Source organism: Solea solea, chromosome 10, assembly GCF_958295425.1.
Source record: "Solea solea chromosome 10, fSolSol10.1, whole genome shotgun sequence".
Classification (NCBI taxonomy): domain Eukaryota; kingdom Metazoa; phylum Chordata; class Actinopteri; order Pleuronectiformes; family Soleidae; genus Solea; species Solea solea.
Window position 1 is genome coordinate 29,608,235 of NC_081143.1, and position 21,624 is coordinate 29,629,858.

General features: G+C 37.4%; 1 protein-coding gene across 4 annotated transcripts; it reads left to right on the forward strand.

The window, feature by feature from the left end:
* Positions 1-1,435: 1,435 nt before the first annotated feature.
* On the forward strand, positions 1,436-20,272 carry wdr17 (WD repeat domain 17). 4 transcript variants are annotated; one of them, XM_058641448.1, is made up of 32 exons: positions 1,437-1,547; positions 1,963-2,091; positions 3,161-3,344; positions 3,453-3,683; positions 3,999-4,109; positions 4,250-4,390; positions 4,463-4,585; positions 4,746-4,930; positions 5,019-5,187; positions 5,256-5,347; positions 5,514-5,596; positions 8,963-9,049; positions 9,175-9,339; positions 9,460-9,575; positions 9,705-9,791; positions 9,869-10,018; positions 10,340-10,470; positions 11,111-11,236; positions 11,723-11,878; positions 12,537-12,601; positions 12,706-12,838; positions 12,925-13,013; positions 13,317-13,416; positions 13,575-13,714; positions 14,586-14,697; positions 14,783-14,924; positions 17,708-17,810; positions 17,896-17,997; positions 18,151-18,324; positions 18,386-18,453; positions 18,848-18,945; positions 19,386-20,272. In XM_058641448.1, exons 2-32 carry the CDS (start codon positions 1,969-1,971, stop codon positions 19,503-19,505), a joined length of 3,906 nt encoding a protein of 1,301 aa, XP_058497431.1. In that variant the 5' UTR covers positions 1,437-1,547; positions 1,963-1,968; the 3' UTR covers positions 19,506-20,272. The 4 variants fall into 4 exon arrangements, with proteins under 4 accessions (XP_058497430.1, XP_058497431.1, XP_058497433.1 ...); XM_058641450.1 differs by having other exon boundaries at positions 18,151-18,252; XM_058641447.1 differs by having other exon boundaries at positions 1,436-1,547; positions 4,250-4,585.
* The last annotated feature ends 1,352 nt before the right edge of the window (positions 20,273-21,624 follow it).

A 21,624-nucleotide genomic window follows, 5' to 3' on the forward strand; every position in this document is an offset into this window, starting at 1 on the left:
TAAATAGATGAAATAACAGTGGTTAAGTCTGAACCACCTGATTATGAATATTAAAAGTAAATTACTTGGTAAAAATGATTTCAAAACATTAAATATGAAGCTATTTTATGTGTATATATGTATATATGTATATATATATGTATATATATGTATATGTGTATATATACATGTGTATATATATATGTATATATATATGTATATGTATATATGTATATGTGTATATATACATGTGTATATATATATGTATGTATATATATGTATGCATGTATGTATATATATATGTACACTATATATATACATATATATGTATATACTGTATATATATAAAACGCATAGCTGCTGTGACTGAGGTCCTGGTGAAGCCTGGAAAATGGACCTGGAAAGTGCTTGAATTTGACCCTTGACAAAGTGAACAAATCAACTGGAAATAAAGTAATTCGTATTTAAAAGCGGTAAAGTAACGGTGAAGCAGAACAAACACATCGTTTTATTGATATTTTCGGAAAAACAGAAAACTGCCATTTTAGATGATCCTGCTGCCTTCACGTGCTGTCGGATAAATGAAACTTCACCGCACAGTTTCACCCGTGCGAGTATGTGTTACGTTCAAGTGCGTCCGCTGTTAAGCGCCATCGGGTTAATTCATTAAATACTTTACTTATTATTGTCCAGGTTGTACCCCGCCTATCGCCCGATGTAGCTGAGATTGGCACAGCACCCCCCGCGAACCTCTGGTGGAGGATAAAGCGGTAGATGATGACTGACTGACTTATAATTTAAAAATAAATGAATTATAAATCATTCCTGTCGATTCTTGTCTTACTCTCCGCCATCTTGACATATCAAAAAGGTCCTATCTTTGTCCACTCGGGAACTCGTACACGGGCGCTCACAAATGTTAATTACCCTAACCCTACACGTGAAGGCAGCATTACAGTACATTACATGACATGTCATTTAACGACTCACAATAATTGCATTTCAACATTTGGGTTCAAACAAGAGCTAGAACTAAGTAAGTGCTTCAAATATGCCATACTATAAAGTGCTAAAAGTGCTATATTGATATTTTCATTTCTGTCTACGTTTAAATTGTTTTTGGCGCCCTCTTGTGACCAGTTCGGGTATTGCATGATGCAACTGTTCCAGAGTATGTATTTTACAATTTATTGATTATTTTTTCAATGACATTTTACGTCATTTTAACATATTATTTTTTAAAGACTTTTGACTTTAATTCAAACTTTGTTGTTGTAAGTGAATGAGTGAGTGAACGTGTAAAATCAGCCTTGAATTGTTGTTTACTTACAATGTTTCAGTCCCACCACCAGGTGTCGCTGTGTCACAGAGTGCCCCCTTTGAAAGCTCCGCTGACAGCGCGAGCAGCCAATGTCCGAGCAGCGAGGTGACGCTCGCGGGCCAATCACGGCGCCGCCCGAGGCCCTGCCCACACGAGGACAACAGGGACCAGCAGGTTTCATTTCAGCACCGGGGAGCTGTCCGTCTGTCCGTCCGCCCGTGGACGTGGACCCGGTCAACACCTGACGGTACGACCGACCACACACACACACACACACACTGCGTCTATGTGTGTGTGTGTGTGTGTGTGTGTGTGACAGTGTGAGACTGTCACTCACACACACACACACGCACACCCACAGACACACACGTACATGATAAGATGGTATAAAGGGCATTAATAGCAATAATAACAGACAGACAGTGTCTCTGTTGGACAATAAGAGATGTATGTATATATATATATATACATATGTATACATATGTATATATATATACATACATATGAAACGACAGTCTCAGTGTTTAAATGTTGTCCATTCATTAGTCTCCTTGACTCTTCCCTCAGTGTCCTCAGCCAATCACAGCTCAGATTAATTGGTCTTTAATCATCTTATCTTCTCTAACCTGTGTGTGTGTGTGTGTGTGTGTGTGTGTGTGTAGATCAGGATGTCTAAAGTGAAGCAGGTAGGTCTTCTAGCAGCAGGTTGTCAGCCCTGGAATAAAGACGTCTGCGCTGCCAGTGGAGATCGTTTCGCCTACTGTGCTACTTTAGCCATTTACATCTACCAGGTGACTTTCACTGTGTGTGTGTCTCACTGTGTCTGTGTGTGTGTGTGTGTGTGTTTCTCACTGTGTCTGTGTGTCTCACTGTGTCTGTGTGTGTGTGTGTGTGTGTGTGTGTGTTTCTCACTGTGTGTGTGTGTGTCTCACTGTGTGTTTGTGTGTCTCACTGTGTCTCTGTGTGTGTGTGTGTGTCTCACTGTGTCTCGGTGTGTGTGTGTGTGTGTGTGTGTCTCACACTGTGTGTGTGTTTGTGTGTCTCACTGTGTCTCTGTGTGTGTGTGTGTGTCTCTCTCTCTCTCACTGTGTCTCTCTCTCTCTGTGTCTGTGTGTGTCTCACTGTGTGTGTGTGTGTGTCTCACACTGTGTCTCTGTGTGTGTGTGTGTGTCACTGTGTCTGTGTGTGTGTGTGTGTGTGTGTGTGTCTCACTGTGTGTCTCTCTCTCCCACTGTGTGTGTGTCTCACTGTCTGTGTGTGTGTGTTTCTCACTGTGTCTGTGTGTGTGTGTTTCTCACTGTGTGTGTGTCTCACTGTGTGTGTGTCTCACTGTCTGTGTGTGTGTGTCACTGTGTCTCTTTCTCTCTCTGTGTGTGTGTGTTTCACTGTGTGTGTGTCTCACTGTCTCTGTGTGTGTGTGTGTGTGTGTGTCTCACTGTGTCTGTGTGTGTGTGTGTCTCACTGTGTCTCTGTGTGTGTGTGTGTGTGTCTCACTGTGTGTGTCTCACTGTCTGTGTGTGTGTGTGTCACTGTGTCTCTTTCTCTGTGTGTGTGTTTCACTGTGTCTCTTTCTCTGTGTGTGTGTTTCACTGTGTGTGTGTCTCACTGTCTGTGTGCGTGTGTGTGTGTGTGTCTCACTGTGTGTGTGTCTCACTGTGTCTCTGTGTGTCTCACTGTGTCTCTCTCTCTCTGTGTGTGTGTGTGTGTGTGTGTCTCACTGTGTGTGTGTCTCACTGTCTGTCTGTGTGTGTGTGTGTGTGTGTGTCACTGTGTCTCTTTCTCTCTCTCTCTGTGTGTGTGTGTGTCTCTCACTGTGTGTGTGTCTCACTGTCTCTGTGTGTGTGTGTGTGTGTGTTGCAGTTGGACCAGCAGTATAATGAGTATAAACTCAGATCCATCATGTCTGAACACAAGAAGACGATCACAGCCATCAGCTGGTGTTCAGATAATCCCGACGTGTTTGCTTCAGCGTCAGTTGATAATCTGCTCATCGTGTGGAACGTGAGTGAGCAGAGAGCTGTGGCTCGCCTGGACAACACCAAAGGTACGTGATCATGTGAGACACACACACACACTTCTCCCATGAACACACTGGAGCTGTATGGTTGTTTAGACGACCTGCAGTTCACCGCGTGTCCTCTGGGTGTCTCAGGTGTGCCGACGTCGGTCAGCTGGTGCTGGAACTCATCCGACGGCGTGGCGTTTGTGTCGCAGCGCGGCCCGCTGTACATCTGGGTGTACGGGGGTTCGAATCCCGGCCTGACGGTGCATAAAGAAGCTCACTCCTTCCTTTCGGACATCTGTCTCTTCAGGTGGCATCCTTCCAAGAAGGGGAAACTGGTGTTTGGACACACGGACGGAAGTTTGTCTATCTTCCAGCCTGGTAAGAAGACACTTAAAGGCACATTTAGAGGAATTTTAACCCTTGTGATGTCCTCCTGATTGTCCTCTGGGGTCAAACATGGCTCCACCTGGTTTGACTGTTGTTTAAAAATGTAGTAAAGTAAGTGAAAATAAAATGAACAAAGTGAAATATGTCCATGTTTAGTGGGGATTTGAATTCTGTTGAGTGTCTGTCAATCATAAAAGTATAAATGATCTGCCACCTATCAAACGCTGTCTTTAAAAGGAAATGCACTCATGCGGACAGTATGTTTAACCTCTTGACCTCTAACCTCTTGGTTGTTGTTTTTTTTAGGGAGTAAAAACCAGAAGCATGTTCTGCGTCCAGAGTCGTTGGAGGGAACAGACGAGGAAGATCCTGTCAGCGCTCTTGAGTGGGATCCTCTGTCCACGGATTATTTACTAGGTCTGACAACAACATCCTCGTCTGTTTGTCTGTCTGTCTGTCTGTTTGTCTCTGTCTGTCTGTTTGTCTGTCTGTGTCTGTTATTGCTAACACTCGTCTGTGTCCACATTTGACTTTTTTTCCGTCTGTCTGTCTGTCAGTGTCAAACCTTAACAACGGCATCAGGCTGGTGGACAGCGAGGCGCTAACCTGCGTCACGTCCTTCTGCTTCCCCTCGGCTGCTGCGTCCGTCCAGTGTCTGGCCTGGGTTCCCTCTGCTCCTGGAATGTTCATCACTGGAGGTAAAGATATCCGGTCAGAGAGAGGAATGTTATTTATTGATTCAAAGGTGAATAAGTTGTGTGTGCGGTCAGACTCTCAGGTGGGGGTGCTGCGGGTGTGGAACGTTTCTCGCTCGACTCCTCTCGACAGCTTCAAACTGAAAAAGAACGGCTTCCATGCTCTGCATGTGCTCAGTTCGCCTCTGTCCAAGAAAGGTAAAAACCTGTGTGATGACGTCATCATCATCAGCGTATCATATATATGTATATATATACATATACATATATACTGTATATACAGTATATGCATGTACATATATATACATAGATATATATAGTATATGCATATACATATATATATCTTATTCTTGTGCAGCTCAGAACTCGTCTCCCAGTAAGAGTCAGTACACCAGCTCCACCAGTGAGGCCGTGCCTCCGCCCACTCTGTCTCAGAACCGCTCCTTCTCCCTCCCCCCGGGTCACGCCGTGTGCTGCTTCATGGACGGAGGGGTGGGACTCTACGACATGGGCGCCAAAAAGTGGGACTTCCTGCGTGACCTGGTATTGAGCGACATGTTCCTGTGTGGTGATGTCAGACATACGGACAGAACATTTGTCACCTCAGCGCTTCTCTGCTCTGTGTTTTCAGGGACATGTCGAAACCATCTTTGACTGCAAGTTTAAGCCGGACGACCCCAACCTGCTGGCCACGGCCAGCTTTGACGGAACCATCAAGATCTGGGACACAAACACTCTTACGGCGGTCAACACGTCGCCTGGCAACGAGGGCGTGGTCTACTCTCTGTCCTGGGCTCCAGGTTGGTCACCATGGAAACAAACGTCCTCTTCATATTTAATATTAAATGATTTTTCTTGTGTTCTGAAGGAGACCTGAACTGCATCGCAGGAGCGACGTCTCGGAACGGCGCCTTCATCTGGGACATCAGGAAAGGAAAGATCATCACTCGCTTCAATGAGGTGACTTTAACTTTTACTGGCGCCCCCTGCAGACAGGGAGGTTCACTGTCAGTGACAACATTTTTACACCAGGAAGAAGTTTTGAATATTCAGGGTTAGTGTGAGATTATGTTTTTCTGCTCTAAGATTAAATCTGGACAATGACGACCTCTCTGTTTACCTGCAGCACGGCAAGAATGGAATATTCTGTATATCGTGGAGCCACAAAGATTCCAAGAGGATCGCCACATGCAGCGGAGACGGATTCTGGCAAGTGTCAATCACAGAACACAAGCTTTTATCTTTTATATCTTTTATATCTTTTATATCTGTTATATCATTTATATCTTTTCTATCTTTAATATCTTTTATATCTGTTATATCATTTATATCATTTATATCTGTTATATCTTTTATATCTGGTATATCATTTATATCTGTTATATCATTTATATCTTTTATATCTGTTATATCATTTTTATCCTTTCTATCTTTGATATCTGTTATATCTTTTCTATCTTTTCTACCTTTGATATCTGTTATATCTTTCTATCTTTGATATATTTGATGTATTTAATATCTTTGATAGCTGTTATATCATTTATATATTTTCTATCTTTGATATCTTTTATATATGTTATATCTTTTATATCTGTTATATATCATTTATATCTTTTCTATCTTTGATATCTTTTCTATCTGATATATCTTTTATATCTGGTATATCATTTATATCTTTTTTATCTGTTATATCATTTTTATCCTTTCTATCTTTGATATCTGTTATATCTTTTCTATCTTTGATATCTTTGATGCATTTTATATCTTTGATATCTTTTGTATCTTTGATATCTGTTATATCTTTTATATCTGGTATATCATTTATATCTGTTATATCATTTATATCTTTTCTACCTTTTCTACCTTTGATATCTGTTATATCTTTTCTACCTTTGATATCTGTTATATCTTTTCTACCTTTGATATATTTGATGTATTTTATATCTTTGATATCTTTTATATCTTTGATATCTGTTATATCTTTTATATCTGGTATATCATTTATATCTGTTATATCATTTATATCTTTTATATCTGTTATATCTTTTCTATCTTTTCTACCTTTGATATCTGTTATATCTTTTTTACCTTTGATATCTGTTATATCTTTCTATCTTTGATATATTTGATGTATTTTATATCTTTGATATATTTTATATCTTTGATATCTTTTATAGCTTTGATATCTGTTATTGTTTTCTATCTTTGATATCTGTTATATCTTTTATGTCTGTTATATATAGTTTCTATCTTTGATATCTTTGATATCTTTGATATCTTTGATATCTTTTCTATCTGTTATATCTTTTATATCTGGTATATCATTTATATCTGTTATATCATTTATATCTTTTATATCTGTTATATCATTTTTATCCTTTCTATCTTTGATATCTGTTATATCTTTTCTATCTTTTCTACCTTTGATATCTGTTATATCTTTTCTACCTTTGATATATTTGATGTATTTTATATCTTTGATATCTGTTATATCATTTATATCTTTTCTATCTTTTCTATCTTTTATATCTGTTATATCTGTTATATCTTTTCTATCTGTTATATATCATTTATATCTTTTCTATCTTTGATATCTTTGATATCTTTTCTATCTGTTATATCTGTTATATCTTTTCTATCTGGTATATCATTTATATCTGTTATATAATTTATATCTTTTATATCTGTTATATCATTTTTATCCTTTCTATCTTTGATATCTGTTATATCTTTTCTATCTTTGATATCTTTTATATCTTTGATATCTGTTATATCTTTTATATCTGGTATATCATTTATATCTGTTATATCATTTATATCTTTTATATCTGTTATATCTTTTCTATCTTTTCTACCTTTGATATCTGTTATATCTTTTCTACCTTTGATATCTGTTATATCTTTCTATCTTTGATATATTTGATGTATTTTATATCTTTGATATCTTTGATATCTTTGATATCTGTTATATCTTTTATGTCTGTTATATATAGTTTCTATCTTTTCTATCTTTGATATCTTTGATATCTTTTCTATCATTTATATCTTTTATATCTGTTATATCATTTTTATCCTTTCTATCTGTTATATCATTTATATCTTTTATATCTGTTATATCATTTTTATCCTTTCTATCTTTGATATCTGTTATATCTTTTATATCTTTTCTACCTTTGATATCTGTTATATCTTTTCTACCTTTGATAATTGTTATATCTTTTTTACCTTTGATATCTGTTATATCTTTCTATCTTTGATATATTTGATGTATTTTATATCTTTGATATCTTTTATATCTTTGATATCTGTTATATCTTTTATATCTTTGATATCTTTTATATCTGTTATATCTTTTATGTCTATTATATATAGTTTATATCTTTTCTATCTTTGATATCTTTGATATCTTTTCTATCTGTTATATCTTTTATATCCGGTATGTCATTTATATCTGTTATATTATTTATATCTTTTATATCTGTTATATCATTTTTATCTTTTCTATCTTTGATATCTGTTATATCTTTCTATCTTTGATATATTTGATGTATTTTATATCTTTGATATCTTTTATATCTTTGATATCTGTTATATCATTTATATCTTTTCTATCTTTGATATCTTTTATATCTGTTATATCTTTTATATCTGTTATATATATCTTTTCTATCTTTGATATCTTTTCTATCTGTTATATCTGTTATATCTTTTATATCTGGTATATCATTTATATCTTTTATATCTGTTATATCTTTTATATCTGTTATATATCTTTTCTATCTTTGATATCTTTGATATCTTTTCTATCTGTTATATCTTTTATATCTGTCATATCATTTATATCTTTTATATCTGTTATATCATTTTTATCTTTTCTATCTTTGATATCTGTTATATCTTTTCTATCATTTCTATCTTTGATATCTGTGATATGTTATATCATTTATATAATTTCTATCTTTTCTATCTTTGATATCTTGTATATCTTTTATATCATTTCTATCTTTTCTATCGTTGATATCTTTTATATCTTTTCTATCCTTGATATCTGTTATATCATTTTATATCTTTTATATCCTTTATATAATTTATATCTTTTCTATCTTTGATATCTTTTCTATATTTTATATCTTTGATATATTTTCTATCTTTGATATCTGTTATATCATTTTATATCTTTTATATCTTTGATATATTTTATATCTTTGATATCTGTTATATCATTTTATATCTTTTATATCTTTGATATCTGTTATATCTTTTCTATCTTTTCTATCTTTTATGTCTTTTATATCTTTGATATCCATCATATCATTTATATCTTTGATATCTTTGATATCTTTTCTATATTTTATATCTTTGATATCTTTTCTATCTTTTCTATCTTTTATGTCTTTTATATCTTTGATATCCATCATATCATTTATATATTTTCTATCTTTGATATCTTTGATATCGTTTATATCTTTGATATCCGTCATATCATTTATATCGTTGATATATTTTCTATCTTTGATATCTGTTATGTCAGAGAATCTCATGCATGTCTCGTATTGTCTTCATGTCTCATCACAGCATCATTCGCACTGTTGATGGAAAGATTCTGCACAAGTACAAACATCCTGCTGCTGTGTTCGGCTGTGACTGGAGCCAGAACAACAAGTAAGACAACAATACTGTCCACTGTCCCCTGTCTTCTGTTCCATGTCCCCTGTCCCACCTGTCTCAGGTGTCTCATGTGTCTCATATCCTGTGTCTCATGTGTCTCTTCTCCTGTGTCTCTGCAGGGATATGATAGCGACGGGCTGTGAGGACAAAAGTGTCCGTGTGTATTACTTGGCCACGAGCTCTGATCAGCCTCTGAAGGTCTTCAGTGGACACTTAGCTAAAGTGTTCCACGTCCGCTGGTCTCCACTCAGAGAGGGGATCCTGTGTTCAGGGTCAGACGACGGGTGAGTGTGTCCTCCTGTCCTCCTGTCCTCCTGTCCTCCTGACCTCGCTTTAAAGGTGTAGTTCCAATTGTTTACATATGCTGCAGAATGAGCTGAGTGTGTGTGTGTGTGTGTGTGTAGCACTGTCCGTATATGGGACTACACCCAGGACGCCTGCATCAATGTCCTCAGTGGACACACAGCTCCAGTCAGAGGTTTGATGTGGAACACTGAGGTTCCTTATCTCCTCATCTCAGGTAATTCTTACCTATCTAACTTCTTCCTACCTAGTATGTATCCTACCTACCTGGTATGTATCCTACCTATTTAGTATGTATCCTTCCTTCCTATGATTTTATCACGTGTCATTGTGATTGATTTCCCAGGTTCTTGGGATTATTCGATCAGAGTGTGGGACACGAGGGATGGCACATGTCTGGACACGGCCTTTGACCACGGAGCTGATGTCTACGGTGAGATTTAAGTGTCAGAACATGAACACATGAACATGAACACATGTGTTCATGTGTGTGTTGTTGTGTGTGTGCAGGTCTGACGTGTCACCACAGTCGTCCCTTCACCATGGCGTCCTGCAGCAGAGACAGCACAGTGAGACTGTGGTCACTCACTCCTCTCATCGCTCCTCTGCTGCTCAACATCCTCACTGAGCAGCCGTGGGAGAAGATCATCGGAAACACAGGTAACAACACAACTGTCTATGTATCCCACCCACCTACCTGGACGCTATGTATCCTACCTACCTACCTGCAGTAAAACGTGTTTTACTGTAAATGGTAGGTGAAATGATTTTGTTTCATTTTGAAAAAGACAATCACTTGAATGTTTGTCATTACTCCAGAATCAGCCTTTTATTTAAATGTTCCATTTATATCAGGAGACGGCGATGCTAACTGAATGCTACAAAGGATCTCTCGTACCAGTGTATATATAAAGCATGTAATGTGTAATTTTGTCCAGTAGAGGGTGCAGGGGTCATGATGATGTTTGTGTGTCTGTGCAGACACGGCCATGGTTCCTGGATCTCCTCCTCTGCTCTGTGGTAAAGTGTCTCGAGACGTCAAACAGGAGCTGGATAAACTCAGCGCTGACATCAGGGCCAAGAGGCTACGCTGGTTCTCAGAGTGCTTCTCGGTAACTACATCCTATTTGATTTATTCTCACTTTATAAAAACAATGAGGAAAAAAATAAAGCTGAAATATGTATCAGCCTAACCCACGGCTGACCAAGTAAAACTGACTTTCTGTCAGAAATATAAAATTCTAACTGTGATATCGACACGTTCACATCTTTATCTCACTGTGAGACGCACACACACACACACACTCACTCACTCTCCCACACCAAAGTCCATAGAGAAAATCAGTGATTTTAACGTCACACACAGGAGTTGTTGATCCACTGCTGCCTCCATCACTAAGTTCAAATGTCTGATTTTGTGATCCTTTCACAAGCTTTTACCTCAGTGACACAGTGTGACCACACGAGGCAGCAATAGACCAGAACTCACTGATGTTGTGTGGGTTTTAAACTGTCCAGTCATAAACGGCTGTGTAATGGTGAGATAAAATTGGCAATGTTTTCTTAAAACATTTGGTAAAATACAGGACCCAGAAATAATCTCCCGCGACCCATTTGTGTGTCCCGACCGTCTTTGGGAACCTGTAACATGTCAACAATCACCACCGAGAGAATCTCAGCTTTTTCATTTTATTTTCTGTGTGTGCTTCGTGCTCATGGACACTTTTCACATGTCTCCTGTCTCCCCGTCAGCCACCAGGGGGCAGCAGCAACCTGTGGGACCTGGTGTCCGTCATTAACGGGCAGGACGACTCACTGCTGCCCTCCAGCTACAGTAAAGGAGTGATGCACATGAAGCACCTGCTCAAATTTAAAACGGTCAGTCGCCTCAAACACAGGCAGCCAATCAAATCGCTGGATCAATGAGCTTAATCCAGCCTTAAACCTTATCCACTGTGGATGAAACGATAGTAAAAACATGGTCATTATGTTGTGAAAGGGAAGTAAGGGACTAGCAAAGGGCTAGGTTAGTTTGTAACATGTCAACTTAAATTGGGCCAGGCTAGGTTTGGTTAGCTTAGGTTAACGTAGGATAGTTTAGCAAAGGGCTAGGTTAGGTTTGGTTATCTTATTATAGTTTAACTTATATTGGGCTAGGCTAGGTTAGCGTGGTTAGTTTAACATAACTTTGGTTAGTTTGTCCACAGTGTGAAGAATTGTCTTTTTCGAGTGGATTTGAATGAAATTGTTTAAGTTTGTTTGTTATGAACTCAGAGAGAAGAACATGATTCTGTTGTTGTTGATCCAGATCTGGACTGTCTCTGGTCTTTGGTGGTGGTCTGTGTCCTCTGTGGTGTCTTTCAGTCGGAGGCTCAGGAGCTGACCATCGTGAAGATGTGTAAGTTTGGAGGAGGAATAGGAACTCCGAGCAAAGAGGAGCGACTGAAGGAAGCAGCAGACATTCACCTGAGACTGGGACAGATTCAACGCTACTGTGAACTCATGGTGGAGCTGGGACAGGTATGTGTGTGTGTGTGTGTGTGTGTGTGTGTGTCTGCCTGTGTGTATGTGTTAAGATATAAGTTAAGACTTATATCTTATCTTATCTTATTTTATTTTTTCTTAACTTAAATCTTATCTTATCCGAAAAATGGACGTTTAGTGGTCAAATCTTATCTGTAATAAATCAGATTTTAATCCAGAGATGCAAATGGATTTACAGCAATAACCACACAGCTGTCACGTAACTACAGTGTCGCTGACGTCGTGTCATCTGCGATAAATCTGCGTGGTCTCTGTGGTGGACGGTTAGGAAGGTAGGTAGGTAGGTAGGTGGGTAGGTAGAAAGGAAGGTGAGTAAGTTGATTTTTATCAACCGTCTATCAACTTCAGGTTTATTTTGTTTTTCTTTGACATAACCGGATCGTTGCGGTGCACTGTCCACATGCAGCTGTAGAGGGCAACATAAACATGGATTCTTTTGTTCATGACATTTGGAATTCTGAAGTGAATGGATGTGACACAGACTAACACTAACCAGTTCAACTAGAAAAGATTGGGGAATATCGCCACCTAGTGTGGTGGAGTCAGAGAAGTTTTACATGCACTTTCATACAAACTTTTTATTTACATTTAATTTTTCACAAAGTAAACATCACGGTGTTTGTTTGTGTCTCAGTGGGAAAAAGCTCTGTCTGTGGCTCCAGGTGTTTCCATGAAGTACTGGAAGAAGCTCATGCAGAGGTGAACTTCACAGCTTTGTCTGTAATATTATCACAATTTAAAATGAACTGAAAAACAAACTAATGAAGGAGGAAAAAACAAAGAGTTTTTACTTTTTCTTCCAGGAGAGCCGATCAGCTGATGGCTGAAGACAACGACGACGCCATCCCAAACTGTATCGCTACAGGAGACATAAAGAAACTGGTCACGTTCTTCAGTGGCAGAGGACAACTGCTGGAGGCCTTACTCATCGCACAGGTGCTGGAATTAGATTTGAAATCAACAAGACGACACCATGAGCTAAAACACAGATGATGAGCTTCTTCTTCTTCTTCTTCTTCCAGGGAGCGTGTGAAGGAAACATACGTGAACCTCAAAGTTCTTCTGTCAACCACATGACATATGATGTGGAGAACATACAACAGTACCAGAGGTAACACACACACACGCACACTTGACAAACCATCATTTTCTGTCATAAAAGTTAAGTTTGTTTCCCAAACTATGAAAGTGAAAAATCTAATGTTTCTAAGTTGCAGACTGTTATCTTAAAACTAATATTATTTTCAATATTTATTTAAATCAGTAAACAAGAAAAAAAAAATTCAGAATTGAAAAAAAGTCAGAATTGAAAAATTCAGAATTGATAAAACCTGAAAATTCAGAACTGAAAATTCAGAATTGATAAAAATGGAAAATTCATCACGACCTTTGACCTTTTGCTCTTTTTCTTCAGTTTGCTTCACAAGGTGTGTCAGGAACTGGCAGAGTGCTACTTCCAGGACGGACGCTCCGTGTTAGCTGCATGTTGTCACCTTGCTGTGGACAACATCCAGGTAAACACACACCTGACCAGAGGGATCACAAAGGTCATCGGTCAAGGATCCTTCCAAGTCTCCTACAGAGACGAGGAAAGAGTCCTTCCTAACATTCAGGGCAAACCTTTTCTTTCAACTTTGACAATAAGTGTGTGTGTGTGTGTGTGTGTGTGCAGCTGGCCATGTGTAGTTTGATCCGGGGAAACGAGCTGGAGTTGGCGGCGTGTGTCGGCATCGTCCTCGGTGAAGCTGCCAATCAGAACACGGCGTACTGTCTCCAACTGTTAGCCAGGAAGTACATGGCCACGCCCACATGGTGCGTCTCTGCCGCTCAATTGGTCAATTCATTTTGATTCATTTAAATATTTTATAATTTCCCCAAATATTCAGCGTTTTGTATTTTTTTCATTAAAATAAATATAAATATAAATTCAGCACAAATGTAAAAGCATTTAAACTTAAAAACATTTTTCTCTAATTGAAATATTTTTTATACAGTTCAAAATATTCAAAAATGTTGCTGATGTTTTTGTTTTTTTTCATTAAAATACATAGAAAACATACCGTAAATTTCGGCCTATAAGCCGCAACTTTTTTCCCACGCTTTGAACCCTGTGGCCTATAAAACGGTGCGGCTAATTTATAGATTTTTACTGGCTAACGGCCACCGGGGGGAACTCTCTAGCAGTTAACGCAAAAGTGAGACAGACGTGGGGAAAGATTATGCGCTGAAGAAGAAGACTTCAGTGGCTTTAGTGCGCAAGAGGAAGATGAAGATAGCGACCAATGACTTTTCTGGTAGGCTAAAGTGTTTTCTTTTCTAACCAGGCGTGTTACTGTCGTGTTGGTGCAGTGTTTTTTTTCTAACCATCCAGGCATGTTGATGCCGTGTCGGTGCTGTTTTATTTTCTAAACATGCAGGCATGTTCACCCCGTGTTTAAATTATGTGGTTTTAATTAAAACAACAACGAAAAATTATTTATTTAAAATTTTAAATAAATAAATAAATTCACTTCACTTCAATTTTAACTTCACTGTTAAAATAGACGTAAATATTCTCAAAATAATAGAATGAATTTAAAGTGACGTCACTGCATCAGCAGCTGTTTCATACTGTCCTTCCTGTAGAGGGTGTTGGTGGCTGTGTAAAACTCAGTGTTTGTGTCCCCCCCTGGTGTTTGTTCAGGGAACTGTCAGCTGAGCTCCTTCACATGATCCCTGACAATCGCGTGTTTCTGGCTGAACTGTGTGCGTTTTACCCGGGGACGTCTGCAGAGATCCAGCAGTTACACGACAGAGTGAGTCCTCACGTCCTCATGTCCTCACATCCTCATGGACGACCACAGTCATGTGTATGTGTGTGTGTGTCCTCTGTCTGTCCAGTGTGGACTCCCATCCTCAGACGAGTGTTCGTCTTTGGCAGAATCAGCGACGTGTGACGGAGATTTGTTCTCGGCCGTTAAATATCACCTGCTTGGCCCCGAGCCCGAGCTTGCGCTGCAGGTCGGGATCAATCACGTCAAAGGTTAGAGAAGGGCTTCTCAAACACTGGGTCTATCTATCTATCTATCTATCTATCTATCTATCTGTCTGTCTGTCTGTCTGTCTGTCTGTCTGTCTATCTATCTAAGCTAACTAGAATATATCTATCTAAGCTTACTAGCATCTGTCTATTTAAGCTAACACACATATATATAGCTAAGCTAACCAGCATCTGTCTATCTAAGCTAATTAGCATCTGTCTATTTAAGCTAACATTCATATATATAGCTAAGCTAACTAGCATCTGTCTATCTAAGCTAACTAGCATCTGTCTATCTAAGCTAACTAGAATATACATTATAGAACATGCATGTATCTATCTAAGCTAACTAGCATTGGTCTTTGTAATCTAACATGCTAACTAGCATATACTAGCTAAGCTAACTAGCATCTTTCTATCTAAACTAACAAGCTAACTAGCATCTGTCTATCTAAGCTAACAAACATTTGTCTATCTAAGCTAATTAGCATCTGTCTATCTAAGCTAACACCCTAACAAGCATCTGTTTATCTAAACTAACAAGCTAATTAACACCTGACTATCTAAGCTAACACCCTAACAAGCATCTGACTATCTAAGCTAACAAGCTAAGTAGCATCTGTCTATTTAAGCTAAAAAGCTAACTAACATCTGACTATATAAGCTAACTAGCATCTGACTATCTAAGCTAACAAGACAAAAATAGTTAGCAGTTAGATTCTATTATTATTATTATTTACTTAAATAAAAAGTTCATGTGTAGATTTATCATTAAAACTCTTATTATTATTATTATTTACTTAAACAAAAAGTGCATGTGTAGATTTATCATTAAAACTCTTATTATTATTATTTACTAGTATTGAATTCCTGTTTATTTCATCACATGTTTTTAGTGAAGTTTAAAAACTCTTATTTTTATTCAATAAAAGTGACTTTATATTTCATAATAATAATCATAATAATCATAGATTTCTTTTCAGCACTGTAGCCAGGCTGACACAGAGCCACAGCTCCACTGAACCATCTATTCCTTTAACACTGAGCAGTGATGACTTTAGGAACTTTTTTGTGAATAAAATAACATCAATTAGAGAAAAAATGTATCATCTCCTCCCTCATATTGGGACTGACTCATCTTTTAGCACAAGAGCGTTAGAAGCACCAGGTGTACAGTTAGACAGTTTCTCCCCTATAGATCTCCCTGAGTTAACATCATTAGTTTCATCATCTGTCAGTTAGATCCTATCCCCACCAAACTGTTTAAAGATGTGTTTCCTTTAATTAACAGCTCTATATTGACTCAAATTAATCTATCCTTATTAACTGGATATGTGCCCCAAACGTTTAAAATAGCAGTTATTAAACCCCTTCTCAAAAAAGCGACCCTTGACCCAGATATTTTAGCTAATTACAGACCTATATCTAATCTTCCCTTTGTTTCTAAAATCTTAGAGAAGGCAGTTGCTAATCAATGATGTGAATATTTGCGCATTAATGGCCTGTTTGAAGATTTTAAGTCAGGTTTTAGATTAAACCATAGCACAGAAACAGCACTAGTTAAAGTTAGTAACTCAGATAATGGTCTAGTCTCTTTACTTGTCCTGTTAGATCTTAGTGCTGCATTTGACACCATTGATCATAATATTCTACTGCAGAGATTGGAGCAGACTCTTGGTATCACAGGTGCTGCCCTCTGCTGGTTTAAATCATACTTATCTGATTGATTCCAGTTTGTTCATGTTAATGATAAAGCCTCCCTACAAACAAAAGTTAATTGTGGAGTTCCACAAGGCTCAGTGCTTGGGCCTATACTTTTTACCTTATATATGCTTCCTCTAGGGAACATTATTAGAAAGCACAACATACACTTTCATTGTTATGCAGATGACACACAGCTATATTTATCAATGAGGCCGGATGAAATAAATCGGGTTGTTCCTGTGACTCCAGGAATGTCTCAGAGACATTAAGTCCTGGAAGACCTGTAACTTTCTACTTTTAAACTCAGAAAAAACTGAGGTCATTATACTCGGCCCTCAGAGAAAAACCTTCTGATCACATTGTCACTTTAGATGACATCACCTTGGCTTCAATTCAATTTAATTTGTATAGCGCCAAATCATAACATACATGATCTCAAGGCACTGTACATAGACAACATCAAGGAGAGCAGAGAAACACAACAGTTCACACAATGAGCAAACACTAGGCATCAGTGGAGAGAAAAAACTCCCTCTTAACAGAAGAAGAAATCTCTGACAGAACCAGGCTCAGAGATGTGCAGCATCTGCCTCGACCGGTTGGGGTGAAAGGAAAATGGGGGACAGCGGAGAGGAGGGGGACAGAAAGGGGGGAGAGAAAGGACAAGAGGGAGATGAGGTAGAGACAGAAGAGAGAGCGAGACCAGGAGCAGATACACAACAACTGTATCAAGTTACAAGTTTATACAGTCAATGATTACATGTTTATAGCAATATAAGCAATGTAATTTATAAACACTTTATAAAGAGTGTTGATAAAAATTATACGAATATCGACTTTTAATTATAGCACAATAATAATGGTGATGATATGTATGATATGGATAGCCTCGAAAACTGGATCTTGATCCTGCAACACTGAGTGTGACAGAGTGTAATAATACTGATAATAATAAAGATAATAATAATAATAATAATAATGATAATGATAATACTGATAACAAATATAATAATAAAGAAATAATAATAATGATAATGATAATAATAATTATAAAGATAATAATAATGATAATGTGTCTCCAGAGCAACTAAGTGGATCTGATTGGACGGTGGACAAAGTACAGCCGATCTTGGACCTGATGAGTTACATCAGGACGGATCGTCTCATGATGAACAAGATGACACAGTAAAAACACGTCTTCATTAACTTTTACCCCTGTAATCCTCATGTTTTCACAAGCTCACACACGTGTGTGTGTGTGTGTGTGCAGAGCTCGCAGTGAGCTGTTGATCTTGTGTGGTTATGTCGGAGGTTTGCTCGCCATCAGACGTCAGTACTCCAGCATCGTCCCTGCGCTCTATGAATACACCAGGTAAACACAGCTGTTTATGGACTCCGCCCCCTAGTGTTCACTGCATGTAAACACATTTTTGTTTCACGTTTACACTGCGTCATAAAAATGTGTCAATGAAATAGATTTTTGTATCAATGCGTCTAAAATGTAACAAATGATTGTTTTTCTCAGTCAGCTGTTGAAGCGCAGGGAGGTGTGTGTTCCTCTGAAGATCGAGCAGCTGAGTGTGGAGCTCGACGCCTGGAGAGCGTGTACACAACACAACAACAACAAGTACACAACACAACAACAACCACTTTATACACAACAACAAGTACCACTTTATACACAACACAACAACAACAAAAATGAATACGACTTTATACAAACATGAGTGTGTGTGTGTGTGTGTGTGTGTCCTGCTCAGTCCTCCATCAGAGAGTCAGAGAGACGAGTTCAACTGTCTACAGAGAAGAATTCAGTCGTCAGACTCTGGTAACACCCAAACTCTGATCTTATACTAAAATAAATAATAATAATAAGAAGAATACACATTATTTAGAATAACATGGCTGAAACTGATTTAACTAAACTCTATGATGTCTGCGTCACACGTCTTTATCTCACTGTGAGACTGAAGTTTGTAAACCACTCACTCTCCCACACCAAGGTCAACAGAGAAAATCAGTGATTTTAACAACACACACACAGGAGCTGTTGATCCACTGCTGCCTCCATCACTAAGTTCAAAGTGACCACACGAGGCAGCAGAGGACCAGCAGCTAAAATCACTGATTTTCTCTCTGAGGTTTGGTGTGAGAGAGTGAGTGGAATGAATGGATGAATGGATAAATGGATGAATGGATGAACAGTGTTCTCTGTGTTTCAGCGTCGTCAGTGCTGAGTGGAGCTGATTATGTGACCGGCTCAAATCTGCCGAGTCACTCTGACGTCCAACTGTCCTGCTTCACTGGACAGAGGATACAGGTCCGTGTCCGTCCCTCACGTTATTTCATTTATTTAAAATTTTGTTTTCCAAAAAAAATAAAACAAAACTGGTATTTTTCCAGAAAACCTTTATCAGATTGTATCTCATTAATCTAAACTGAACTGTACAGATTATTATTTACGTCCGTTTCTGTTCAGGTTTATGAAAATGTTGCGATTTTTAAATCAAAGAATCTCAACAAAAATGAAGATAATTGATGTTTTTTATTGTTTGTCCTGTTTATTGATTTTATTTGAACATATAAACAAAAAACCCCCAAATAAAAGATTTCATGTGTTTATTTGTTTGCTTTAAGAGAAAAAAAACATGAATTAAAACAACATTTGATAGTTAGGTTACATTAAGTAGAATAATAATAAAATGATTATTAATTTGACATTATTGGATGTTTGTATTTAGAGTTTTTTTTTTTTCACAGGGTCCAGTTTTTTTGTTGGAAGACGGAAAATCTGCGATTTCCCTGAATGACGCGCTGATGTGGGCTAAAGTGAACCCGTTCTCTCCGCTCGGAACCGGAGTCCGCATCAACCCCTTCTAACACACACACACACACAGACAGGAAGTACAAAATGCCAGAGAATAAAATTTATACATAGAAAATTTTATGTCAAATGAATTAAATTAAACATGATTAAATTTAATATTTAAAGTGTTTATTGTCATTTGCACAGTAAAGAAACACAACAAAAATCTTACTTTGCTCAAAAAACAAACGATACCAGCAAAAAAGTAAACAAAAGAAATAGTATTAAAAATAGTATATAAATATATAAAGACAAATAATAAATATTAAATAAAAAGAATTATGTCAACGCACAAAGATGATTAATTACCAAATCGTCACACTGTTAAAATAATCGCCATTAAAACGACATAAAAGTAATTTTTTGTCGAAATCATCTCCCCATAACGCCGGCCACCTATGGTAAAATCGCCTACATCCTCAGTTGATCAGATCATGTGATTTTACCCCTTTAAGATAATGGCCTATGTCAAGTGTGTGACTGAAGCAGATTTGTTTTTTGTGTTTTCATACGACCTTTAGAAGACGGACATCAACAGACGACACATTTGTGATTCTATGAGGAAGATTCCGGAAGATTCCGGAACTTTAACGTTAGCGTAGCCGTTCATATGGCGAGAATGTAGTCAATGCAGTCATCGGCCTTCAAATGTCGCAATGGGACAGGGGGCGGGGTTTGTGGCTCATTTTGTTTGATTTTCCTCAAACACACACACAGGGTAATTTTATCTCATGTTGTAAAACAAAATATGAATGAATGAATAAAATAAAACTGCTTCATATTCCATGTCTCACACCATTTTTTTAATTGTTCCCAAAGGCAGGTTCGGGGACCCACAGACAGGTCGTGGGAGGATTTGTTTGGCTCCACAAAACAAACATTCTCCACACATGAAATGAAAGTTTTAATACATTTACTAAAACGTCCTCTGGAATTGATTAGTTTTCCACACAACAATTAGCATTAGCTGTCTCTAAATATACGCGAGTGATTAGGGCGACAACAGATTTTCATCTTAAAAATAATGATTTGTGAAAAATTAAAAAGTACGTCCTCCAAAATGACACAAAAAAGTCATACTTCAGTATGTCTTCCAAAATAAGACAAAAATGTCATTGTATAGTATGTCGTCCAAAATGACACAAAAATGCCGTAGTATAGTATGCCATCCAAAATGAGACAAAAATGTCATTGTATAGTATGTCGTCCAAAATGAGACAAAAATGCCGTAGTATAGTATGTCAACCAAAATGAAACAAAAAAGTCATACTTTAGTATGTCGTCCAAAATGAGACAAAAAAGTCATACTTTAGTATGTCATCAAAATGAGACAAAAAAGTCATAGTGTAGTATTCGTCCAAAATCAGACAAAAAAGTCATACTCTAGTATGTTGTCCGAAATTAGACAAAAAAGTCATACTTTAATATGTCGTCCAAAATGAGACAAAAAAGTCATAATATAGTATGTCGTCCAAAATGTGACAAAAAAGTCATAGTATAGTATGTCGTCCAAAATGTGACAAAAAAGTCATAGTATAGTATGTTGTCCATAATGAGACAAAAATGTCATACTTTAGTAGGTTTTCCAAAATGAGACAAAATGTCATATTTTAGTAGGTCAATCAAAATGAGACAAAAAAGTCATACTTTAATATGTCTTCCAAAATGAGACAAGATGTCATACTTTAGTAGGTCATCCAAAATGAGACAAAAAAGTCATACTTTAATATGTCTTCCAAAATGAGACAAAAATGTCGTAGTATCGTGTGTCATCCAAAATGAGACAAAAAAGTCATAGTATAATATGTCATCTAAAATGAAACAAAAAAGTCATAGTATAGTATGTCGTCCAAAATGAGACAAAAAACACATAGTTTAGTATGTCGTCCAAAATTAGACAAAAAGTCATAGTTAAGTATGTTGTCCAAAATGAGAGAAAAATGCCGTAGTATAGTATGTCGTCCAAAATGTGACAAAACAGTCATACTTTAATGTCTTCCAAAATGAGACAAAATGTCATACTTTAGTAGGTCATCCAAAATGAGACAAAAAAGTTATACCTTAGAATGTTTTCCAAAATGAGACGAAAAAGACATACTTTAGTATATCGTCCAAAATGAGATAAAAAAGTCA